We start from the raw sequence: 27,647 nt of genomic DNA, 5'->3' as shown, positions 1-27,647 counted from the left end.
TATTTAGGCCTTTTGTGTTGTTTCTTTCTGTTTCTTGGATTATTTTTTTTTCAGTGTCAAACTTTCTATGTGTCTTTTTTGTGTAAATAATTATTTTCTGAATAACTTGTTTTATCAACCAGGTTGACACCGGAGTTGGAAAGAATGCTGAGCTGGTGGCTAAAGGAAGAAAAGCGGCTGCTGGTACTACCCACGAAGAATTCGTTGAGCGTGGGAAAAAAGGAGGTGAAGCGCGGTGGGGAAAACAGCAAGAATCTCTTGTTCGAAACCAATAACCCTCTGAGAAATCAAAACTAATTACCTGCTTTCTTGAGTTATTTGACCTTCATTTCTTAATGTATAATTAGCTGATCAAAATGTTGTACCTGTGCAGATTAAAACTTTTCATTTTCTTCTATTTAAAGTGTTTTGTGGTACTTAATAATTTTAATATTTTAAGAATTTTTACTGAATATTAAGTGGAATGCTGGTAGCTATTTTGGATGTTTTGCATGCATTTTTTTAAAGTTTTGACTGCCAAGTTTTGTTTTGAACTTTCTAGCTTGTTTTAGATATTATTGACTTGTTATGTTTTGTACTGTTGGTTTAGGTGCCTTCTGCTTTGAATTGCATGAATCGCTAAAGGCCCATTGACAATGAGATTTGCTAATATTTGAAATTTAGCTAGCGATAATTCGACCCAATCAGAATTTTCTACAGCATTCTTCAGTCAATCAGAAATTGATGGATAATCTGATTGGTTCAGATTAGTGTTAAAAAAACCTCTGTATTAGTTAAATCTCGTTGCTTATGAATGTATTACTGTCAAATTTGCTTTATACCAAAATGCCTAGTAAAATTTAAGCAACCAGGAACGAAAAATACTGATGAAAATTTTAATTTAAAAACATTAAAGCGTAGGTTTTTAGCATGCCTTCCAAACGCATTCTTTTACTGGGGGTGGTTCATATACGTATTGGTAAAAAAAAGAGTACAAGGGAAAGAATCAGTTGAAGCAATGTTCTACAGTTTTTCTTGCCAAAAAATGTTCTAGCTGGGAACAAAGTATGGGTATGTTCCAACTTATAAAAGTTGGAACAGGCGCTAGTGTCGACCAAAAAATAACGCCATCAAGCATTTGGTGACACTTGGCATTTTCTCGTTTTAATGTTAAGAGTAATTAATTTAATTGGAGTGATTGATACAACTAGGGTAGTAATAAGAATTTGATCTCAGTTACTGACAGGAAAATGATGGCAGGGCTTGAAAAATGTCAAGTGTCGACATGAGCTTGATGGATTATAATTTGTTTTTATCGACACTAGCGCCAGTTCCCACTCTTATAAGTTACACACTTCCTTTGGCTGGGAAGAAGGTGAAATTGCAGCGTTCGGGCTTTTGGGATTGGTAGTTAATGGAACATCCAAATCGGGAAAACCTTTCAACGAAAAATTCCTTATTACAAGTTAATTCAAGGTTTGCCGAGTATCCCTAGACAAATGATAGTCTGTTTCCAATTGTTGATAAATTTTGCTTTCGAAGTTAAATATATTCTGGCAAATTCATTTCTTTGTCCCCATGTAGAATTTTGAAGGCGAAAAAATTTTGTATATCTGCTGAGATTCAGCTGCATGTTTACGCACTAATTTTGCGTGTCATGGCAGTAAACATAATGTAAAACATGTGATTTTCTTACAAGGTCATAATTTGCAGCAAGAGAGCAAGGTACAAAGGTACCTGTAGGGTCAAATCTAATAGTTTCAGGTTTTATCATTCTGTGAGCCAGAATTATGATACTACTTTACTTTCTCAGAGAAGGGTCTGAAGTATAGTAAAATTTTTCTATTTTCGAATGTTTTTCATGGCTTCGACGTATGTTTCAATCTAAATAAAATGGAAAATTAAATTCCAGGTATTTAATTCGCATAGATGGATAAAGCTGAAATATCATCTGTCGAATGGTTGGAAAACTGTCATCTTATACTGAAACATTAAAACTGCAGGACTACAGAACACTAAAAGCAAAAATTCACAGGGGATATGAACCTTCAGTTGAATAGGTTTTTGATCAGTTTTGTAAATATTATGTCATTGTCTCACTCGCCACATGTGAAAACGAAATGAAGCAAGCAATGAATTTTGTTCATGTGGCGCATATCACTACTCAGAAAGGTAAAGGCGTTCCTAGTTCCAAAATTTTCAGATTTTCCTTATTTTGAATTGGAAATACAGATTAAAGCATGGTAAATTCCTTATTTATTTAACTTCTAGTATTGAGCAGAATTTTTGTTGGAGTGAAACAGAATGTAAGAAGATGACAGTCGGTTAGAACGCAGTCAATTTATTGAACGAAATAGCAGTTATCGAAAAGTAGGTGAATGATTACTTTTTCGTAAGACTACAGAACTTTTATCAATAAAAATAAACCCTGGCAATATTTTCACACTTTTCGCTAAAAACAATTTATAAGGTTAGTGACTATTCCCAAGTCAAGTTGGTTTTGGATAGGAAATTGCAGTGTAAGTTCAAATCATGTTTCTTCTTGTAAATAGAAAAAAAATTGTGAAAAGCAGGCGTTAGAACTTGTAAGTTCTAACGCTTACAAACCATTGTGCTCTGCATTCCCTTCTAGTCTGAAAGTAGTAATTCTTATCTCAGATACCAAGCTTTTGCAAATTTGATTAATTGCTCTTTTCTAGGACGAAAGTGAGGAGGAAGAGAGCGAAGAAGAAAAACCGAAAAGGAGGGCACCCCCTAAAAAAGCTCCTCCTAAGAAGAAAAAGGCTGCCAGTGATTCAGACGGGGAATCTGCATCAGAAGGATCGGTGTGTATTTTTATTCCTTTTTAATGTTTGTGTCCTTGGATCGTCCTTTTTTTAAGTCTATAAATCGCTTCTTGTTGTACTCTGACAATATATTTTCGTACCTTTGAGAAAAGTGTATATGTATTTGATTAACAGCGCTTCTTGACTACTAAGATCCTTGCGCCGACCCTGCAGTGTGTTGTAAGTTAGAACTCTAGGTCCCGTATTACAAAGCTGAGATAAAACCCACTGTGCCACCATAGGGCTCCTTTGAAAAAGTGGTTGGGAGGAAAACGATTCTACAAATTTTGAAAGCGAACTTTTGGCCAATTTCGCTTTCATGTATCTCAGGCATCAATGCCTTGATAAATTCTGAAAGCAGGATCCTCTGTACTTATTGAGTATCTCAGTTAAAATTTTAAGATGAAACTTATTTGTTTTAGTACATGAACACAACCAAGCTTCAAAAACAGCAAAGTAAGTCAGCTAGCTCACTCGGTAGAGCATCAGACTCCCAAACTCGGGTCGCGGATGTAAGCTTAACGTAATGAGTTGTTTTTTTTTCACTCGGTAAAACATGAATATTAAGAATATATTCCTTTTCACGTAAAAATTGGATTTTAAGAAAAAAAAACTTTGAATAAAATGGCCGTGCAGATGAATAAATAATTGGATTATAAGCGGACAAGAATTTAGGGAGCCCCTCCTCATAGAATTAGGATCAGATATGGAACCCCCTAAAATTTAACTAGTAGACTTATGCTTTCCACCAAGTTATACTTTTAAGGGTCCGTATCTGATTCTAACTTCTATGAGGAGGGACTCCCTAAATTCTCGTCTCAGAATATCTATTAGAATGTGTTCTGCTTTCCGCCAAGCTAGGTCGATATTTGGCAATCCCATCTGGTATATGTCCTAAGTATTAAGGGGTCCTTCCTCTCCCCATAGAGGTTAGATTGTGTCTGGGAAACCCGAAAGACAAAGCTAGGCCGCTAGGTTATACTTTCTATCAAGTTTGATTGAGATCTGACAACACCTTCTGGTAGTTATGCAAATAAAATGGTCTGGAAAACGCATTTTCATTCCTTCCCATTACGTACGAATCGGATCGTACGTATTCAGTTACTTATTTCAGTTCACCTCTTGGCCGATACAGGTTCACCTCTAGGCCGATACGGATCGTAACATATCAGTTCACCTCTAGACCCAGGCCTTAAAACACACGCAGTTTCAGAAAAACGGTCAACAACGAAATTAAAAAACAAAAAAACAATTGGAGATCAGAAATTGGGGAGTTTCACGATTGATTTTTCTACAATAAGTTCCTAGATATCTAGAAGAGACACGGAATTACCTATGTCATTTATTAAGTTAAAGATTATGATTTCTTACTTTTTTTTCTAAATAATCCGAAATTTTGCAAACTTCAGAGTAACTTCATCTTTTTTACGATCTCTATACCAGAAATAAGTTTGGAATTTCTACATCTTATGTTATTGAGCTTAAGACTGCTTATCATGGCAAAAAAAAATGATGGAATTTAATTGGCCTATCAAAGCAGTATGGTTTCTCCCAAACAAAACTGATAATGAGCTGTAAAACCTGGATTCATAGAATCTCATGCTGTAGCTTTGAATAATTAACTAAAATATTAAAGGACTAATTCACAATGTAATTTTAACAACACTGATATATAGTCCGTTCAGAAGTCGGCATTGGGGTTAATATAACTAGTGCAAGTTACTAGATTGTATTTAAATATCAAAACCAGCCAATACCATAATTGTCTTTCCTAATTTAGGAGATACTTTTGAATTTCTTAATGATAATTATTAATTAATTCTTAATATTTTAGTTAATCAATATTCTATGTGTTAATAATGCTATTAATTAACTTTTGGAATTTCTTAAGAATATTCGCATTGGGTAGCCAGAATTGAGTTCTAATAAATTGAACTTGGGTTGTAGCTAAGTCTAGATGTGAATGCTAGCTGAACGAACCTATTGAGAGTTCCATTGGATAAGGCTAATTTTGAAAGAGCATTAGCTGAATTTTTTTATTTCTAGAAGTTCATTGCCAATGGATTTTTTGTAACGTAGATTATTATTATTCATGTTTTTTCCTAAACGTTGTTCAGGTTCTAGAACATGAAGAACAACTCTTGAAGTGTCTTTGTCTATCCTCGTTCCTTCAGTAATTTCAATTTTTCTCGTGATCAGCAAAAACTTTTCATTGTGCAAACTGCAGCGGAAAAAGATGATTCAATTGGTCTATTTGCATGTACTAGGTCAGTGGCTTTGCTCTGTTGAATGTCCTCTATTCCCTTTTTTGTTATATTTATTTTCGCCGTTCTCCGCAAATTTAACTTCCACTTGAAAAATCTCGCTGTTTGAATGTGTTTAAATCCTTAATATCCTGTGGTCAAACATTAAGATGATGGATTTGAAGTTTGTTTGATTTAGTACTTTTGTTGTGAAAATTAAATCAAGGTAATGAAATGTTTCCGTAACATTTCTATATTGATGGTCTTACATTTTTTGCAGTTGGAATTGTTGATCTTACCAAATCGACTGGTATTTAAATAATCCTATTGTCGAAAAAATAGCAAGTGTTGTAGGGCATAATCCTGGGACTCTGGATAGATAATCTTTAAAAGAGGTGATATTGCTTCATTGTGAATTGTTATCAGTGGACGTTATATGTGACTTTTGGTAGTATCTTTCGTTGGAAATTACAACTGCCGGCATTTTTAGGTTCGGGGCCTCTACTTTGGTCGTTTAGCACTTTCTTTCAAAGAAGGGTGATTACCTTTGAAGCAATTCAGAACCAATGCATTAGTTTTAACTTAGTAAAGTACGACGTGTCTCCTATTTTTATTTTTCCATCATCAGCCACTTAACATAGAAATGATTCTCGTACAAACTTTGGGAGAGGGCTCATTGGATCGGAAAATAAAAGTTCGGTTTTTTTTTTTTTTCGGACTAAGATTCCAGTGAATATCTGTTCCCTCTGTTTCTTGGCCTAAGGTACTTGCTTTTAAGGTGTCTTTATTACAATTTTTACCCGTTTATATTTTCTTTTCGTTTCAAACAAAAGTTGAAAGCAGCGTGGTTCAAGAAACTGTTTGCCCCCTCAATCCCCCTCCCCACTAAATATAGGAGCATCGTAGGCTCTTCACTGGAAACGCCATATTTTTGAAAGAATGTCTTATTTCGTCATAAATAACCACCGAAAATGAACAAAAAATCAAAGGACTAATAAAATTGAGAGGAAAAAACAAACATTTCTCAGAATGTATTGCCTACTATCTCACAGGCTACTTTTTTCAACACTATTGTTTCTTTTCATTCAAAATTATAGAAAATTGGTATGACTACATACAAATTTTAAAACATCAATCGGAATTGTTGAAGCAATATGCTTACTTTTCTTATGTCTTTTCTTTCTTAATCTGTTTTCTTTTTTCTTTCTTTTGTCTTTTCTTTCTTAATAAGTTTTCTTTTCTTAATTTATATTGTTTAGTTTTAACTTTATTGAAAAAAGGAAAAAGGCATATTTCAGATTTGGACTGATGTCTCTTGTCTTTTCAGAGCCACTCACAAATAAAATCTATGTGACTCTAACCATTTTTTTTACTAGAGTCTGAATTTAAAGAAAATGGTAATCTGTCTTCCTTGTTTTTCTTATTCTTTCTGGTTTGTAACTGGCGGCCCTCCAAGTTTTTCCGAAATCTTCCCCCTTTCCCTCCAATGTCTAGACATGATCCACATGAATTATGATCGTATAAGTTGTGTGAGTCTTAAAGTTAATTTATCCAACCAGAATGTTGCGGTAGTTTGTTTATTGGGCAGCCAATAGATAGTCATTATACAGTATTCGATCAATATACTTCTGATACAAGCGATTTATGTGTAAGTACTTTATTATCTTGATCCGTTCATAGTTCAATGATTTTTTTTGCCACCGCCACCCTCTACCGTCACATACATTAAATTTTATTGATGAAGGTTAGAGATATCGTTTTTCCTCCTGGGAACAGCAATGTCCTGCAACTTGAAAGTCGAAGGGTTGATTTTTCTAGCAACTTTAGTGAAAGGATAAATAGAAATTTAGATATTAATGCTACTGAGATTTTTAAAAATGAACCATCAAGGTATATTTTTAGAGAAGTGGCATTACCCTTGTATTGGGTTAGGGACCATTTTGGCTTTAACATTTTTCAATTCAATTGTAAGGGATTTGAATTTTTCGCATAATTTTTTATCGGAATTAATAAATGATAATGTCTTTCAGGTGAACGCTTTAACTGAAACGTGGTTAAATGATAATAACTCGCAATTACTACATATCCCTGGTTATAATTTATATGTAAGGAATCACGAGTATTACCAACATGGAGGCCTAGCAGCTTACATTCAGGCTGATTATAAGGTTTCAATAATAGAAGATCTTACAATATATAGAGAGAAAGTTTGCGAGTGTTTTGTTTTACATATAACTAGAGAGAATTTGAATTTTTGTATTGTTGTAGTATATAGACCTCCACAGAGCCTACTCCAAGACTTTATGGACCTATTTAAAGAACAATTAATGAAACTTCCAATTAACGCTATGCCATGTTTAATTATGGGGGACTTTAATATTGAATTTATAGATCAGTCATCTGCTAGCACTGAATTTATTAATAGAAGTTTATCTAATGGGTTTCATCCTTGTATAAATATCCCTACAAGAATTACGGGAACATCAGCTAAGATTATGGATAACATCCTTTCTAATGTACCCTTGAGTCTTCCCAGGGTCCTTATCAACGATGTATCTGACCACTTTGGAGTTTCAGTTAGCTTTAGAACTGTCACGAAGGTGGTTAAAGGCAAAAAATCAAGGATTCCAGTGATCAGTAAAAGTACAATGGTAAAACTTAAAAATGATATAGAAAAAGTGGATTGGTACGATGTTCTAGGCGATGTTCAGGACGCTAATTCAAAGTTTGTTTTATTTTATGAAAAGTTGCAGTTTGATAAGTCAAGTAGTCATATTGAAACCGTTTAATATAAAGCACTCAAGTAAAAAACCTTGGATTAGTCCTGTGATTTTGAAGCAAATAAATGTAAGAGATAAATTGTTTAGAGCTCAAATAATTAACCCAACACAAGAAAATAAGCAATTATATAAAATTTATCGAAATAGATTGAATACAATTTTAAGAAATGAAAAAAAGAAATATTTTGAAAAAAAGTTTAAGGAGGTCGAAGGATTCCCTAAGAAAACCTGGGGACTAATAAAAGAAATGATTGGATTAAAAATAAATAGTGTACCTGATGAATTAGTTAGTGTAATGGGAAAGACTTTGAATTCTGAAAAGGACATATGCAATGAATTTCAGAGTTATTTTTCGAATATTGGTCTGAATTTAGCTATGCCAGTTGTACCTGATTGTGGTGATCCAACGTCCGAGTCCTTACTGAGGGACCCCATTGATGTATCTCTTCACCTTAGACTTCTAACAGTTGATGAAATTAAAAAAATTATTTATGGGTTTCGTAGGAATTCATCTGGTAGCGACCATATTACTCTAAAAACACTTAACTGTATTTTTCCTGTTATAGCTGAAGTTTTATGTGGGTTAATTAATGAGTGTTTTCGTCAAGGAAAATTCCCAGACTGTTTTAAAGTTGCCCGTATAACCCCAATTCATAAGGGTGGTGTTCAAAATGACCCAGGAAACTATAGACCGACATCTGTTTTACCCATTATTTCCCGTGTTTTAGAGAAGTATTTTAGCATTAGAATGATGAGTTTTTTGGAGGATCATAAGTTACTGGTAGAGACACAATTTGGGTTCCGTAGAAAAAGGACAACGGAACAGGCGATGATTTATTTCACAACTATTATTAATGATGTATTAGATAAAGGTTTCAAAATAGGTGCTATATTTTTAGATCTGATGAAAGCTTTCGACACTGTGGATCATGAATTTCTACTTAAGAAGTGTGAGGTGTATGGTTTGAGGGGTAAATCGTAACATTTTTTAAGAACTTTTTTAATTAATCGTTATCAGTATGTCCAACTAAATAATTTTTCTTCAGAAAAAAGCATATTAAAATAGGTGTTCCACAATGATCAGTTCTTGGTCCTATATTATTCTTGACATTTATTAATAATTTACAAAATTTTCTAAAAAATTTTTGCTATAGAATAAATGAACTAACGGGAAACCCGACTAATCAAACAGTTTTACTTTTTGCTGGTGGCACAACAGCCATTAGCACAGCTAAGACAGTGGAGCTGCTGCAGATTTCCATGAAGGAATCAGTCAATAGAAGTACAGCATGGCTGAGGGTAAATAAACTAAGGATTAACATGGCTAAGTCTAACTTTATTATTTTCTCGCGATCATCAAACTTTTAACAATTGATCTACGAATTGGATATGCCCAATGGCGTTATGAAAAAGGCTGAGTCTTTTAAATAACTTGGGATTGTAGTAGATGAAACTACACCTGTTAAGGAACATATTTCATTAATAAGCAAAATTCGACGAGAAAGCTCGGTATAATGAAGAAACTTGAACATTGCTTTCCAAAATCTGTCCTTCGCCATCTTTATTTGTCTTTAATACACCCTTATATACTTTTTTGTTCGAAAAATTTATCATCTACTTTTTCGGCGGCCCATAATTAACTAAGAATTCTAAAAAACGAAACCGTTGGGATCTTAACTGGCATGCCATCGCTTGAGTCTGTTTAAAAAATTTTTCAAGAGTTAAAAATTTTAACGCTTGCAGTCGTGTGTCAAGTCTTTATCGTCTGGTTTATTTTGGGCTGAACCAGGATATTCAGCCTCGTTGTTTTGGTGATCTATTGTCCATTAGGTCTACTGTTCATTCTCATGATACAAGGGGTAGCGCGGACTTCTGTGTACCTAGAGGTATATCTTCCCGTTCATGTTTTTCTGTTCTTTATAGAGGTACGCGGAAATGGAATAGTTTGAATAGTGATATTAAGACTATTGGTGACCCCAATATTTTTAGAAAAATCATTAAGGAACTGCTTTTTGCTGAATATGAGTTTTGACTCATTGTTGTGATTTATTTATTGTGGGGGTTTTGTTAATATGATGTTCCCAGTGGATGTATAATATATGATATTATTTTGTATTTATTGCCTAGTGTGATGGTATTAGTGGTGTCGGTGGGCAAGTGTTCTTTGTTTTAAGGATTTTGTTTTCTCTACCTCCCCCACGGACAAGCTTTGCTTTTTAGGGGAGGCAGCAATAATTTTTTGTTGATATGTTTTTTTTCAATAAATCCTTCTTCCTCTTCAAAAATACTTTCATATTCAAGATCAGTTTTTGTTCAGGAGTAAGGATGATAATAATTCTGAAGTTTCGATGACAGCTGCGTCGTAATGGCAGACTAATAGTATTTTTTTTATCTAAGAATATCCATTTAAAGAATTGTGTTAAAGTATTGCACCCCCCCCCCCCCCCCCAAAAAAAAAAAGAAATTTGTATCATGTACACTTTTCGTAAAATCTCCTTTATTATATCACTTGTTACCCATAAGTTTATTTGTATTTCCCAGGGAAATAATGATGATTATAGACCAAAAGATCCAAGGGAAAAAACGACTAAAGATCTCCTTTATTCAGTCGCTTATTATCCATAAGTTTGTTTGTATTTTCCAGGGAAGTGATGATGATTATAGACCAAAAGGATCCAGGGGCAAAAAGGCAAAAAAAGGCAAAGCCGGCAAGAAAAAGAAAGGTTCTGATTCTGACGATGGAAGTGATGAAGACTGGAAAGCCAGCAAGTCAAGGAAATCTGGAGGGGTAAGTCAAGGAAATCTGGAGGGGTAAGCTGGGCATTTTTGCTTGTCTTTGTTTACATCTCTTGAAATGGAGTACCGAAAATTTGACAAAATTATGTAGTTTTTTAATGGTCCAAATACGAAAACAAATGGGCACAAAAAGGCAAGCTACGAGTCTTAAGACCACTACGGAAAATCTCTCCCAATTTTGTTTTTATTATAATCTGGCGGCTATTTTTGTAAATAAAACATGTAATTGTTAGATGTTTAATCGTAATAGCAGTTAAAATTAGTCTTTTAAAAAGTTTGTTATGTAACATAGAGTTGTACAACTAACTACATTAACCGTATTGAAATGAACTGTTATAACTGAAACGGTGATTTGTCTGTTGAAAAAGTGTTCATCTTTCAGTTGTATCTTTCTAAAAACATGTTTGGCATCAGCTAATTATAGCTTTTGGTAGCCTATACTAAATTAGTTTTTTTTTTTTTGTGTGTAATTTTTTCATGGTGACTGTCAAAATTGACACATTGAGGTTAATTCTTCATCTATCTTTTCTGTTTAGCACACGCTAACTATCATATAATTATTGTCACCATTTCACGAAAATATATTAATTTCATTTTCTGTTTTCTTCGTCTCCTTTTTAAGTTTGATAATTAAAGTTTATGAGCTGAAGAATTATTTGTTTTTGGAAATTTTAGGGCAAGAAAGGTGGCGGCAAAGGTGGTTCTGGTCGCGGGTATGCTCGTCCATTGAAGCTATCTCCCGAGCTTTCGGAATTGGTTGGCGAAGAAACAGCTCCAAGGCATGAAGTTGTCAAAAGAGTCTGGGCTCTAATTAAGGAGAGGAACCTATATGTACGTAAACACTGTTGTTACTAGCTAAATGCACTTATAATTCAAGTGCTACTTATGAAAATTTCAAAGTACTTATGCTTAAGGTTTACATTCATGGGTGCCGGCAAAAAGGGGGGGGGCAGAGGGGGGTCATGGCCCTCCCCTGGAAATTTGGGACTATAAAGTAATTATAAGGAAGCCAAAGGAAAGAGAGCAGAATAGGGAAAACCATGAAAAAAATGTTTGTTACCTTATGTTGGCTGACTGCCAATAGATTCTGACCCATAATAAGGAAAATATAAGTTCTTATTTGTGACTGAGTAACCCTTAACCAGTTTTCCACAAACATTGTTTCTATATGATTTGAATGGAGTAAAAAAAATCAAATTCTTCATAGTAATGAATGGTAAGTAAATAACGATCCTTGTGCATAAAGAGAGTAAAAAAACTTGACCATTGATAAAATTAAGTCAAAGAATCAGCTATTCATGGTGATCATAAATTTATAACTGTTTCTTTGTAATTAGTACAGTTATTAGAACACGGGAAAGTTCGTATAATTATAGAAAGCACAAGGAAAACAACTTAATAAGGGGTAATTTCGGTAAGAATATGCCATCAACTTTTGCTTGCATTGCAAGAGTATCCATGAGCTAATATATGAAGCCACTATAATCAGAAATGTTTCCCCTGAACAGAATGCTGGGAATTTCTGTATTTTCCCCCTGAATGGATATGTTTTTTGTGTTTTATTATCAATTTTTTTTCCAGGAGTGATGGTATTTATTTAGTTGTCACTTTGAAAAAAAAATTTTTTTTTACAGTTATTAAGTATAAAGGGTGTCAATTATAATGGCCTTTGATATTGAAAATAAAATAAAAAATATTGAATTAAAAATTTTGATTTGAATTTTCCTTAATCTTAGATTTAATGTTTTACTATGAACAAACTAAATTGATAATGCTTTAGTTTTTATAAACACTGAGTCTAAAGGCATTAAATATTTTGGTGTTTGATAACCAAGTTCACAAATGTCGATATTGTTAAAAAAAAAAACGTCCAACGCTTCGGCATTGCTCAACAGAACTAAATGCTGGGAGTTTATATCTTAGTTTTTGTAAGAAGACTATTGTTTTGTGTATTTTTTGTAATTACTTAATTTTTTCATTTCTAATATATCTTTACTTTAATTAACATACTTTTTCCATTGCCTTTAGAAAATTGTTTGTCTCTATGCTTCATTAAATAAAAAAACAAGTTTTTTCAACTAAAAGTTAGAAGCAGCATTAAAACTTAAAACGAATAGAAATTATTACATATATGATGGGGGCTGCCCCCTCCTCAACACCTCACTCATCACACTACCGTTTTTGAGCACTTTAAAAAAAAATTACTTATTGTTCTAATTAAACTACCCTTGTGTTTCAGGAGTCGTTTTTAAACAATCTGGACATAAATAAAAATTAAGCGTAAAGAGCGAGATGTTGAGGAAGGGGCAACCCCCTCATTTATCGAATAATTTCTGTTCGTTTAAGTATTAATGTTGCTCCTTACTTTCAGTTGAAAAAACTTGTTTTTTCTGATTGTTTTTTAAATAACGCCAGGATACATGGCTCCATCTCCACGGGAAAAATCTCTCACCATAGAAATATCCTCTGGACAATTCAATCCTGGCGAAAATTTACCCCGGACAATTACCCTTAACATCTCCACGCGTAAAATTGAGTCGGCAAAAAGAAAGCATTCATGCTTTATGTTGAAAAGCTCTTTTTTTTATTTAATTTCTGCCTGTTTTAAAAATCATACCCAGGCCTAACCAAGATATAATTTGAGATACCAATCCCTTAAATCCCAGGTCAATATCTTTTAAAATGTGTAAATCAATAATTGTACGTTGATTAGTACCGTCCTACGTTTCACTTTGTAATTCGAATTTTGGATAAAATTGGAATATACTTTAAAAATTGACGATGAATAGTAATTTTGGTGGAAAGTCCTTGTTAATATTACTAATAAAAAATTTTGGTTGGATGAAAAGGAGTATTATTGTTTGTATGGATAGAAATTATGTGAGACTTTTGATCTTCTACATAACTGAAGCCATCACAACCTCTACAATAGGATTTTCTTATCGATGAATACATTACATATATTTTTTTAAATACATTGAAGTACTTCGTATAAATAGAAAAAGAAAAATATTACCATTTAAAATTGCTGAAAACTAAGTTCCTAGCAGTATTTGCCACCCAAGGAAATTTCATGCTGAGGCTGATGGTGACCTGCCTTGCCTTTTCCACCTCTTTGCTGGTAGATATGGGAATGTAACATATTCGCTGTAAAGAGAAACATTCTAATTAATTCCTACTCCCCCTTTCCTCTTTCAACGTTTATCTGAAGCCTCATGAAGAGTAAGCAGTTAGTCCACTAAAATCTACTTTTGTAGGAATCTACCCTACCCCGACCTAAACAAGGACTCACCCCCCTCCCCTCATTATAGCTGATACGCAATTACAGATCACCAAACGCAGCCTAATTTCATTACAAATAAAGGGAATCAACTTGGTTGAATCCAGCTCTACCACCGTGTTGCATTACTTCTTTTGCAACTGGGAAGCCAGTTATTGATATATTTAAATCATAGTTATTGATATAGTTATTGATAATAATAGTTATAATAGGTATTAATAATAGTTATTGTTACTTTTAAATCAATTAGCTTCTCAGGATTTTAAATTGATTGCAAATTCATCCTCTTCGGGGTACAAGTCTTAGTTTGGTGCCATAAACCGCATAAACTGTCACCCAACCACCACTGCTATTTTGGCTTCTTCCCCCCCCCTGCCTGGAAAATTTTCTGCCAGCGCCCTTGTTTATATTTCATCCAAAACATGAATTTTGCAACGCTGCAGTTCGTACGGGAAAGACAAGATGTTTATATCATTGGATTGGTTGGGTTAAGATCTATCCATTTGCCGAGCCAGAATTATGATATTACTTAGACTTTTTCTTCTCAGAGAATGATATAAACTTGTATAGGAAATAAGAAAAGCTCATACTTTTGTATGTTCCAAGCGTATTTTTCTATCAAAAAGGAAATTCAAGCCAAATTACAAAATATATAACTAGGTATGTAAATAAAGCTGAATGTCAGCTGAAAAATAAAACAATGAACTGAAAAATAGAACTGAAGAAAAATAATTTACTAAAAACCTGCAGAGACAGCATAAGACTTGTGAAAATTCAGAAGGGTGCTTAAAGATCCCTTTCCGTCGTCATAACAAAAGATTGTTAGTTACAATTTTACTAGCAGTTTTTTCCTCAAGCTATGAGAAAATTGTTACTAATGATATTCTTTAACCTGCATTCACACAACCACGATTTTATTTTGTGATTATTTTTCAGTCTGACTTCAAGCTTTTATATTCTGAAAATCGTGCTATTTCTGCGAGCAAATGTTTCCAAGTTCACCCCAAATATTTTTGTAACACTCCCAGATAACAGCAAAACATTCAAATTCCGGAAATGAGGGTCTTCTTAGCCTAAAAATGGCTTCAGATTGATGGGTATGGTTATTACAAAGAAATTAGTCTTCTGATGAGCGAATAATAATAAAAAAAAAAAAAAAAAAAAAAAAAAAAAAAAAAAAAAAAAAAAAAACTGGGTTTATGGTACTTCAACTAAAGTAAGGTTGCTTTGGTGTTCTCACTGAAGTAACTCTAATAGCTTCTTTTCCCTACATAGATTAGTTGCGCCAATGGTATTTTATTGGTGGTGGTTTTATTTGTTTTTAGTTTGGATTTTTATCTTGTTCTTGTGTTTCTCTTGTGCTGACGACGCCTTGTTTTGATACAGGCGAAATATCCGCATTGTTTTAACATTTTTCGTCTTTTCTCTCCACTGGCAGCAGTCTCGTTTGTTCTTTTTTTTCATTGAGTTTTTTCTCTCTGTTGGTTTTTCTTCAAATCTAATTCTTCAGATACTTTCTCCACAGCTTTCGTGGCTATCGGTTTTTATGTTGCTTTTGATAATTTGAACACATTGCTGGATGTTTTCTGACAGTCTCAATCAATTTTCTCATTTTCGTCCTCATCATATTATTGCTTATGATTTTTTTAGCTTGAACCTGCGATTTATCGTTGCAGTTGGAGTTAATCAACTTCGGTATATTTTACAATATCGTGGAAACTAACCGCAAAATTTAGTAAAACTACGATAACCATCAGAAAGAACGTAAATCGTAGTTTCTTGCGTAAAATCGCGAAATACGTGAGGTAGCAATCAGAAACGATGCTTGAGAAAATTGTTAGGGTATTTTGAGCACATCATAAACATTATGCAGTATGGAAAATTCCTATACTCTCATTAAAATTTTTTGGGACACATTAATCACACACCTCTCGTCATGACTCCGCCTTCGCGCCTGCGCAATGACAGATTTTTAGCGCATTGCAATGGGAATATAGGATACCTGTTGAAGCTATTGCTGTGACGCTTTGGGAAACTTCCGAAACCGGGCGCTATGATGTGTCCCATATTAAAATTTTTTGGGACACATCAGTAACACACCTTTCGTCGTGACTCCGCCTTCGCGCCTGGGCAACGACAAATTTTTAGCGCATTGCGATGTGAATATAGGAGATCTGTTGAAGCTATTGTTGTGACGCTCTGGGAAACTTCCGAAACCGGGCGCTATGATGTGTCCCATTTCTGAACCAAATTTTCCGTGCCGTATAATACTTGTGCTGGGATTTTGAGTGAGTAATTCGAAGAATTTGCAAATTTTTCCATTTAAGAAATAATCTTCGGACGATTTTGTGTTTTACAGGTTTTTAGTGCGTTTTTATGCTTCTTTTGAAGTTTGATTTGCTGTTTTTGAATTTTTTTTTATTTTTGTCTAATGAATACGTTTCCGTGATCTGGCATAGTATTTTTGCCAATGATACTCTATCAATTTGAAACAATGCTGCCAAAAATCGTTGACGTATTTTGAGCGTAAAATTAAAAAAATTGCTTATCTCTCCGTTTAAAGAATAACCCTGGACGATTTTGTGTTTTGCAGTTTTTTAGTGTGTTTTTGTGCTTCTCTTGAACTTTGAAATAATGTTTTTGCATTTTATATTTTCTGCTCTACTCCGCGAGCTAACTAAAAGTTATTAGTAACAATTTTGGACGGCAAAAACAGCCTTCCCAGTGCTTAGATAATCCTTTAATACTAAGTTCAAAGGACTCAATGCTTGAATGCAAGGTGGTGTTATCCAATAGGCTAGTATATGGTCGAGAGGCCTAATCTTCGTTTTTAAATCCAATATTTTATTTTTATTTTTTTTAAGACATTAGTAAATGTTTGAAACTGTGTAACCACCGAATAAATAACTTAAAATGATGAACTGAACTCAAGTTGATGTCTTTTGTATACTAACTTTGATACGCCGTTTTCTAAGGGAATCCTTAGAAAAATAAGATCCGCCGTTTTCTAAGGAATCCTTATGTTTTTTAGCCTAAGGTTTCAAGTCTTGATCTGCCCTTGCTTGAAGTACGCTGAATTATCCATAAAATTATCAATGTCAGTAACTAATCTTCAATACAGAAAATATAGAGTAGGCAAAATATTTTTCTAATTAGTGAACAGAAAAGTGGGTGGCTATATTCATGTTATGAGAATCATAAATAAATTGCCAATACATAAATAGATATTCACTTGCAAGTGACAAGCAATGTGCTTTTTGTACATTGATACATAAAATTGTTTCATACTGTAAATATTCAGTGAAACTTGTCACGAAAAATTGCATCTCTCTTCCTCTACTCTCTTTGCGGGGTGTTCAGCCAGAAATTCGTTCATTGACTAGACCCAGTGGCTTCAGCTCATGAAAATTTTGTGGGGGGGGGGGGAATGTATTTTCAATGTCCAGCGGGAAGGGGTAATTTGTTGTTTTTTTTTTGTTTTTTTTTCAATAAAATATCATTTAAGGTATTTTCCAATGAAAACATCCCAAAAAGGGTGTGCTTCAAAATCTCTTTTAGTATATTTTTTATTATTTTTTTTCTTGGCAACTTTGTATGGGAGAGGTGGTTGCAGAAACTTTGGAGGATCATTCAATTGAAATTTGAAATTTCTAGTGTTCTTTTTAAGATTCAAAAGTGATTGTAGGATAATAAGCCCCTCCTCTGTAACCCTGTAACTCCATCCCCCACCGTAACCTCTCCCACCGTAACCTCTTAAGCCATCTCGTCGAAGTTTGAGACTCATTTTGTTCAAGGTAATCGAAAGGTCCAATAAATCTACTGTGGGGATGGCATTAACATACAGCCCGTGGGGCAGGACCGATAATAAGGCAAATTGCCAGTTGTTTACAAAAAGGTTTTGTAATGAAACCGGGGTTTGTTTGATGTTAGGTGTGTGATTGGCTCTAAACGTTCATGAACTTTTCTCTGGTTCAAAACAATCAAATATATATTGTCGGGAGATATCGGGGGTCCGAAAATGGGCCGGAAATCTAAAATTAACAACACTGGCCTTTAGTTTAGGAGGTGATAGCCCTAATCGTATTTATGGTAATTTATGGTCGTTTTAAGATTTGTTTGTTTGTTTATTGATATATAGCAGTATCTGCTATCTTTACGTTTAATGGAATTATTTATTATGACTTTTGTTGTTTCTGGGTTGCATCTATTATTTATGTATAGTAATTTCTGTTTATATTAAGTTTGAATTGTAATATGACTGTTTGTGCTCATCTTAGGCTAAAGAAAGAACAATGTATTTTTTTTTTTTTTTAAACACATACGGAACCCTGATTGTTCACACCGTATTTTCATTCTAATTTTCGGGATTGCACGTCCAGTATAAAGCGACTAGGCATATGCACAGGAACTAGTTTCAGGTGGGGGATGGGCTGAACTCCAAAAAGGGACAACTGAACGGGAAATATAAGAACTCATAAGGGAAATCTTGAAAATTGCTTCGGGGACACGTGTTTGATGTTCCCTTCCCGTTCTTATGTGCCTGAAGCAAACTATTGGTCAACTTAACATTGCGTCGAGACCACTCATTTTGTTTTTCGTTTGTGGCAGAATAGCAAAATGAAATTGAAAGCAGCTTTTCTCGTGCGGTGTTGTCTCCCCCTCCCCCTCCCCCTAAAATGATATGCTAAACATAGTCAGTAACCTCACGGCCCCTTACAATAAATAATAACTGTTATCGGTTTTATCAGAGACTAATTATCTTACTAACTATTGACTGATACATTTGTCCCCATTTTCTTCAGATTATAGCTCTGCATTTGTATGTATATTGGCTGAAGTCTAATTTTTTTTTGTAATTAATTAAAAAAAAACTTTCCGAAAAATAAGTTTTTCAAAGAAAAGTAAACGCCATTTTAAACTTAAGCTCAGGAGATATGAATACGTGTTAAAATTCAAACTCAAAACGACCAGAAATTACTATTAAAGAATAAATGAAACCCAAAACGAACAGAAATTAAATAAACAATCATAGCAAAAAACATACAACAAGTAATAATATAAATGAATAAATATATCTTTAAGCGAGTAATGCTTAGATTGAATATGAAAATCAAGCTTAAAACGAAAAGGAATAGTTTGCTATTAAAGTATAAATGAAACTTAAAACGAACAGAAATCAAATAAACAATCAATGCGAACAAACATACTATGTATATATTAATATAAATAAATAAATAAATCTTAAAACAAATGAAATTTAAATTGAATATGCAAATAAAGTCTGAATCGAATAAAAAAAACTAAAAATAAAAGTTTGGGTATCGCCTCAGTGCAGAAGCCTAAAAGCTACTGCGTCGATGGCGCCTTACCGAAAACTATATGAGTCTTTAACGGTCTTGGAAAGTATAAACAAAATTAAATTGAATATTAGATATATAATGATATAAATTGTTGAAAGATACATCATTTCAAGATTTTTTTTTTCACTGTCTTTTTTATTTTCATTTTCAATGCTGTAAGAACTGGAAAAGAATAAATTTGTAATACAAGAGAAATTCGTTTTCAGTGAAGCGCCAATGACGCAGAAGGCTTTAGGTTTTTGCAGTTAAAGAAGGGGGCAGTATCCAAATTTTGTTTGTAGCGAAATTATATTTGTCTTGACTAGTCTTGAAAAGAACTAATAAATTAAAATGAATATTTGAAGCATAATAATATAAATTGCTATCAGCTCATCAGTTCAAAATTTTACTGTAATTTTAATGTTTATTTTAAATATTAAGTATAAAAAAAAACATTTGTAATATGACTCGTTTTCAGTAATGCGCGAATGACGCAGTAGGTTTTATGGCTTCTGCAGTGAGGCGATACCCAAACTCTTGTTTGTAGTTATTTTTATTCGATTCAAACTTGATTTGCATATTCAATTTAAGTTTCACTCGTTTTAAGATTTATTTATTCATTTACATTAATATATATTGCATGTTTGTTCGCATTGATTGTTTATTTAATTTCTGTTTGTTTTAAGTTTCATTTATACTTTAATAGCAAACTATTTTTTTGTTTTTAAGCTTGATTTTCATATTCAATCGAAGCATTACTCACTTTAAGATCTATTTATTCATTTATATTATTACTTGTTGACTGTTTTTTGCTGTGATTGTTTATTTAATTTCTGTTCGTTTTGTGTTTCATTTATTCTTTAATAGTAATTTCTGGTCGTTTTGAGTTTGAATTTTAACAGGTATTCATATCTACTGAGTTTAAGTTTAGAATTGCATTTATATTTCTTTTAATAACTTATTTTTCAGAAAGTTTTTTAAAATTAGATTTTGTTCGTTTTTGATGGCAAAAAGTTTTAAGCTTTTATTACATGGGGGGGGGGGTTGCTTACTGTCCGATTATTCTTGTCTTTTAAAAACGGATCTAGAACTTTCAATTTATAAATCGAATGAGGCTTTTTTCAAAGTCTATACGATTACCTCTTTTATTAAAACCTTATATATGAACAATAGATAGCTTGCATAACTTGTGGACAGCGATTGGCAACAATGAATGGATTGAAAGAATAGCTCCAATAAGGGTGTTTTGACCATTTCACTTGCTGACACAAAGGGATCACGACTGTTTGGAATTGACCTTAATAGGATTTTTTAGGGGGGGGGGGGGGCAAAATAAGCTGATCCGATAAACTTGCGTTAGGAGCAAGTTTAATTAACGCAATCTTACGTTAATTAATTAATTTACAATAATTTAGACTCAGTGAGGGGGAGACGCCCCCTTCGCCCCTACCCTGGATCCACCACTGCCTTACACTCTCTGTTTCTTTCCTTGTTAGGGAGGAGAGCAGATGCCTAATAGGTGTGTGTTAATAACAAATCATTCTAACTCTCATTGGGCCTTCAGGTATAAACAGAATTAGTTCAAAGGTAGGGGTGGGGAAAAAGGGCGTGGGGAGGGGGTATTTGCCCTTCGATCGATTTTGACTCGTAAGAGCTGGACTAAAACTTCCAATTTCCAATCAAATGAGCCCTCTCTGAAGTTTATTTTAAAAGGGTTTATTTTAAAAGAAACTTAAAACCCTTGCCCTGAGGGTTGTGGGGGAGTGTCCTCCTCAAAAACATATTTTCTATCTAGAAATCAACTACCCTGAACAAAATGGCTATCTCAAAATTTTTATTGAATGTGTTTTGAGGAATGATGGGTGTGGGGGGCAGGCTAGTTGCCCTCCAATCACTGTCGACTATTAAAAAGGGTACTATCCCTTTGAATTTCCAATCTTATGAGCCTTTTTGAAGTTTCTACGACAACCCTTCTATAAAAACCTTATATACCCCCAGGGCATAACTTAAAACCCTTGCCCTGAGGGTTGTGGGGGAGTGTCCTCCTCAGAAACATGTTTTCTATGTTAAAATAAACTACGCTGAACAAAATGGCTATCTCAAAATTTTGATTGGATGTGTTTGGGGGAATGATGGGCGCGGGGGGGGGCTAGTTGCCCTCCAGTCACTTTGGACTATTAAAAAGGGCACTATACCTTTGAATCTTCAATCGAATGAGCCTTTTTGAAGTTTCTACGACAACCCTTCTATAAAAACCTTATATACCCCCAGGGCATAGCTTAAAACCCTTGCCCTGAGGGTTGTGGGGGATTGTCCTCCTCAGAAACATGTTTTCTATGTTAAAATAAACTACGCTGAATAAAATGGCTATCTCAAAATTTTGATTGGATGTGTATGGAGGAATGATGGGCGTGGGGGGGGGGGCGAGTTTCCCTCCAATCACTTTGGACTATTAAAAATGGCACTATCCCTCTGAAGTTCCAATCGAATGAGCCTTTGTTGATGTTTATACGACACCGTCTTCTATAAAAAGCCTTATATGCCCCCAGGGCATAACTTAAAACCCTTGGCCTGATGGTTTTGGAGGAGTGTCCTCCTCAAAAACATATTTTATCTGCGGAAATCAACTACGCTGAGAAAACTGGCTATCTCAAATTTTTTTTTGGTTGTGTTTGGGGGAATTATGGGTGGGGGGGGGGCTAGTTGCCCTCCAATCACTTTCGACTATTAAAAAGGGCACTAGCTTATTGAATTTCCAATCGAATGAGCCTTTTCTGAAGTTTCTACGACAACGCCTTCTATAAAAACCTTATATAGCCCCAGGGCATAACTTAAAACCCTTGCCATGAAGGTTGTGAAGGAGTGTCCTCCTCAAAAATATATTTTCTAGCTAAAAATAAACTACGCTGAACAAAATGACTATCTCAAAATTTTGATTGGTTGTTTTTGGGGAAATGATGGGCGTGGGGGGGGTGCGGGGTAGTTGCACTCCAATCACTTTCGACTATTAAAAAGAGCACTAGCTCTTTAATTTCCAATCGAATGAGCCTGTTTTGAAGTTTCTACGACAACGCCTTTTATAAAAAAACTTATATACCCCCAGGGCATAACTTAAACAACGTACCCTGAAGATTGTGGGGGAGTGTCTTGCTCAAAAATATATTTTCTATTTAGAAATCAATAAAGATGATCAAAATGGCTATCTCAAAATTTTGATTAGATGTGTTTGGGGGATGATGGGTGTGGGGGAGGGGCTAGTTGCCATCAATCACTTTCGACCATTAAAAAAGGCACTATCCCCTTGAACTTCCAATCGAATGAGCCTTTTTTGAAGTTTCTACGACAACTATCCCTTTGATTTTCCAATCGAATGAGCCTTTTCTGAAGTTTCTACGACAACGCCTTCTATAAAAACCTTATGTAGCCCCAGGGCACAACTTAAAACCCTTGCCATGAAGGTTGTGAAGGAGTGTCCTCCTCAAAAATATATTTTCTATCTGGAAATAAACTACGCTGAACAAAATGACTATCTCAAAATTTTGATTGGATGTGTTTGGGGAAATGATGGGCGTGGGGGGGGGCCTAGTTGCACTCCAATCACTTTCGACTATTAAAAAGGGCACTATCCCTTTGAATTTTCAATCGAATGAGCCTTTTTTGAAGTTTCTACGACAACTATCCCTTTGAATTTCCAATCGAATGAGTCTTTCTTGAAGTTTCTACGACAACTATCCCTTTGAATTTCCAATCGAATGAGCCTTTCTTGAAGTTTCTACAAAGTCTTATATAAAAACCTTATATGCCCCCAGGGCATAACTTAAAACCCTTGCCCTGAGGGTTGTGGGGGAGTGTCCTCCTCAAAAATATATTTTCTATCTGGAAATCAACTACGCTGAACAAAATGGTTATTTCAAAATTTTGGATGTTTGGAGGATTGATGGGCGTGGGAGGGGGCTAGTTGCCCTCCAAGCACTTTCGACTATTAAAAAGGGTACCAGCTTTTTGAATTTCCAATCGAATGAGCTTTTTTTGAAGTTTCTACGACAACGCCTTCTATAAAAAAACTTATATGCCCCCAGGGCATAACTTAAAACCCTTGCCATGAAGGTTGTGAAGGAGTGTCCTCCTCAAAAATATATTTTCTATCTGGAAATAAACTACGCTGAACAAAATGACTATCTCAAAATTTTGATTGGATGTGTTTGGGGAAATGATGGGCGTGGGGAGGCGGGGGCTAGTTGCACTCCAATCACTTTCGACTATTAAAAACAGCACTAGCCCTTTGAATTTCCAATCGCATGAGCCTTTTTTTAAGTTTCTACGACAAAACCTTTTATAAAAAACCTTATATGCCCCCAGGGCATGACTTATAACCCTAGCCATGGGGGTTGCGGAGGAGTGTCCTCCTCAAAAACACATTTCCCTTGTGGACTTCAACTACGCTCAACAAAATGACTCAAAATTTTTATTGGATATGTTTTGGGAAATAATGGGCGTGGGGGGGGGGTAGTTGCCCTCCAATCACTTTCGACAATTAAAAAGGGCACTAGCCCTTTAATTTCCAATCGAATGAGCCTGTTTTGAAGTTTCTATGACAACGCCTTTTATAGAAAACCTTATATGCCCCCAGGGCATAACTTAAAACCCTTGCCCTGAGGGTTGTGGGGGAGTGTCCTCCTCAAAAATATATTTTCTATCTGCAAATCAACTACGCTGAACAAAATGGCTATTTCAAAATTTTGGATGTTTGGGGGAATGAGGGGGGTGGGGGGGGGCTAGTTGCCCTCCAATCACTTTTGACTATTAAAAAAGGCACTAGCTTTTTGATTTTCCAATCGAATGAGCTTTTTTGAAGTTTCTACGACAACGCCTTCTATAAAAAAACTTATATGCCCCCAGGGCATAACTTAAAACCCTTGCCATGAAGGTTGTGAAGGAGTGTCCTCCTCAAAAATATATTTTCTATCTGGAAATAAACTACGCTGAACAAAATGACTATCTCAAAATTTTGATTGGATGTGTTTGGGGAAATGATGGGCGTGGGGGGCGGGGGCTAGTTGCACTCCAATCCCTTTCGACTATTAAAAACAGCACTAGCCCTTTAATTTCCAATCGAATGAGCCTGTTTTGAAGTTTCTATGACAACGCCTTTTATAAAAAACCTTATATGCCCCCACGGCATAACTTAAAACCCTTGCCCTGAGGGTTGTGGGGGAGTGTCCTCCTCAAAAATATATTTTCTATCTGGAAATCAACTACGCTGAACAAAATGACTCAAAACTTTTAGTGGATGTGTTTGGGGGAATGATGGACGTGGGGGAGGGGGTCGTGGCCCTCCAATCACTTTCGACTATTAAAAAGAGCCCTAGCCCTTTGAATATGAAATCGAATTAGCCTTTTTTGAAGTTTCTACGACAACGCCTTCTATAAAAACCGTATAGGCCCCCAGAATATAATTAAAACCCTAGCCCTGAGGGTTGTGGGGGATTGTCCTTCTCAAAAAAATATTTTCTATCTGGAAATCAACTACGCTGAACCAAATGGCTATCTCAAAATTTTGATTGGAGTTTTTTGGGGGAATGATGGGCTTTGGGGGGGCTAGTTGCCCTCCAATCACTTTCGACTATTAAAAAGGGCACTAGCCCTTTGAATTTCCAATCGAATGGGTCTTTTTTGAAGTTTCTACGACAACTATCCCTTTGAATTTTCAATCGAATGAGCCTTTCTTGAAGTTTCTACAAAGCCTTCTATAAAAACCTTATATGCCCCCAGGGCATAACTTAAAACCCTTGCCCCGAGGGTTGTGGGAGACTGTCCTCCTCAAAAACATGTTTTCTATCTGGAAATCAACTATGCTGAACAAAATGGCTATCTCAAAATTTTGATTGGATGTGTTTTGGGGAATGTTGGGCATGGGGGGGGGGGTCTACTTGCACTCCAATCACTTTCGACTATTAAAAAGGGCACTATCCCTTTGAATTTACAATCGAATGTGCCTTTTTTGAAGTTTCTACAACAACTATCCCTTTGAATTTCCAATCAAATGAGCCTCTTTTGAAGTTTTTACGACAACGCCTTCTATAAAAACCATATATGCCCCCAGGATATAACTTAAAACCCTTGCCTTGAGGGTTGTGGGGGAATGTCCTTCTCAAAAACATATATTCTATCTGAAAATCAACTACGCTGAACAAAATGGCTATCTAAATATTTTGATTGGATGTTTTTGCGGGAATGATGGGCTTGGGGGGGGGCTAGTTGCCCTCTAATCACTTTCGACTATTAAAAAGGGCACTATCCCTTTGAATTTCCAATCGAATGGGTCTTTTTTTGAAGTTTCTACGACAACTATCCCTTTGAATTTTCAATCGAATGAGCCTTTCTTGAAGTTTCTACAAAGCCTTCTATAAAAACCTTATATGCCCCCAGGGCATAACTTAAAACCCTTGCCCTGAGGGTTGTGGGGGATTGTCCTCCTCAAAAACATGTTTTCTATCTGAAAATCAACTACGCTGAACAAAATGGTTATCTCAAAATTTTGATTGGATGTGTTTTGGGGAATGATGGGCCTGGGGGGGAGGGCTAGTTGCCCTCCAATCACTTTTGACTATTAAAAAGGGCACCATCCCTTTGAATTTCCAATCGAATGAGCCTTTTTTTAAGTTTCTAGGACAACGCCTTCTGTAAAATCCTTATATGCCCCCAGGTCATATCTTAAAACCCTCGCCCAGAAGGTTGCGGGGGAGTGTCCTCCTCAAAAATATATTTTCTATCTGGAAATCAACTACGCTGAACAAAATGGCTATCTCAAAATTTTGATTGGATTTGTTTGGGGAAATGATAGGCGTGGGGGAGGGGGTAGTTGCACTCCAATCACTTTCGACTATTAAAAAGGGCACCAGCCCTTTAATTTCCAATCGAATGAGCCTGTTTTGAAGTTTGTACGACAACGCGCCTTCTATAAAAATCTTATATGCCCCCAGGGCATAACTTAAAACCCTTGCCCTGAAGGTTGTGGGGGAGTGTCTTCCTCAAAAACATATTTTCTATCTGGAAATCAACTACGCTGAACAAAATGGCTATCCCAAAATTTTGTTGGGATGGGTTTGGGGGAATGATGGGCGTGGGGGGGGGCTAGTTGCCCTCCAATCACTTTCGCCTATTAAAAAGGGCACTTGCTTTTTGAATTTCCAATATAATGAGCCTTTTTTGAAGTTTCTACGACAATGCCTTCTCTAAAAACCTTACATTCACCCAGGGCAAAACTTGAAATCCTTCGCCAGAGGGTTGTGGGGGAGTGACTTCCTAAAAAACATATTCTCAGTCTGAAAATAAACTGAACTGAACAAAAGGGTTATCTCAAAATTTTTATTGGATGTGTTTGGGGGAATGATGGGCGTGGGGGAGGGCTAGTTGCCCTCCTATCATTTTCGACTATTAAGAAGGGCACTAGAACTCTCGATTTTCAATTGAATGAGCCCCCTTTGAAGTTTCTACGACGACCCTTTCCATATGAAGTGCCTCTGGGAAAAAAATAATAATAATAATAAAAGATTGGAGCCATATAGCCTTTAGTATAGGCAACGCTACAGCGTTGCCTCTGATTCTTCTTCTTATTGTTTTTTACGGACTATGACTCCTCGTCTATGGGATTGTGGCTTCCAGGCAAGGTCGTATCCAGGGGTGGGGTAAGGGGTCTGAACCCTCTTCCCGAATTTTTTTCCTACTCGTGAAAACATAACAAACACGCATATAAACAAATTTCTAATGGTTTTTTTGTACTCCTACCCCCCCCCCTCTCGAAAAAACCCTGGATACGCCCTTGCCTCCAGGTCAAAAATATTGACAGTTAGAATTTCGATGCTGAACCAAAATAATTAATTTGACTTTTTTATAGTTCCAATTAAACCTTTAATATTCGTATTTAAGTGATTTTTTTTTGGAACTCAGATATCAATAACTAATATACTACTACTAACAACCCATCGTAGCACCAAGCCGCCAGAGGCCAACACAGCTACTTACGCTCCTCCATCACAATCTATTCAAATCCTCCCTCTTTACGCCCTCCCAGGGAGTTCCCATTTCCCTTAAATCTTCCTTTATGACATCCTCCCACCCCAACCGCGGACGATCTGCTTTCCGTTTAGCCCTAGACGGTTGGCCGAAAAGGACAATTTTCGGCAATCTGTCATGCAGAACGTGCCCTAGCCATCTCAACCTGTAGCTGTCGGATTGTGACAAATACCTTAAAAATTTGTGAATATGATTGCTTATTAGATACTATGGGATTGTCAGTTAAGCATGTCAGGTTTTCTATAAGATATAGCGGAATACATTATACGCTTTTGCTTTTTACCCTTTAAACCAAAGGAAAGGCCATCAATAAAACAAGGTGGAGTTAA

The 27,647-nt window shown here is 35.4% G+C and overlaps 2 protein-coding genes across 4 annotated transcripts in view; both read left to right on the top strand.

The window, feature by feature from the left end:
- The window catches only part of LOC148953143 (uncharacterized), a 45,573-nt gene extending 45,176 nt beyond the window's left edge, over positions 1-397 (top strand). For all 3 annotated transcript variants that reach the window (XM_089088322.1, XM_089088325.1, XM_089088323.1), the window contains one exon: positions 123-397. In XM_089088322.1, the coding sequence (XP_088944448.1) occupies positions 123-275 (153 nt within the window). In that variant the 3' untranslated portion in view covers positions 276-397. The remainder of the gene's footprint in view (positions 1-122) is intronic.
- Non2 (upstream activation factor subunit spp27 homolog Non2) overlaps positions 1-27,647 on the top strand; it is a 98,340-nt gene that overhangs the window by 69,835 nt on the left and 858 nt on the right. The window contains exons 4-6 of the mRNA XM_089088326.1: positions 2,679-2,804; positions 10,472-10,615; positions 11,299-11,454. Of these exons, the coding sequence (XP_088944452.1) occupies positions 2,679-2,804; positions 10,472-10,615; positions 11,299-11,454 (426 nt within the window). The remainder of the gene's footprint in view (positions 1-2,678; positions 2,805-10,471; positions 10,616-11,298; positions 11,455-27,647) is intronic.

Source organism: Artemia sp. Qi Xiang Cuo, chromosome 4 (genome assembly GCF_049724085.1).
Source record: "Artemia sp. Qi Xiang Cuo chromosome 4, ASM4972408v1, whole genome shotgun sequence".
In the NCBI taxonomy this organism is placed as follows: Eukaryota; Metazoa; Arthropoda; class Branchiopoda; order Anostraca; family Artemiidae; genus Artemia; species Artemia sp. Qi Xiang Cuo.
Note: the sequence above shows the minus strand (reverse complement) of the source record. Positions and strands in the feature narration are given on the sequence as shown.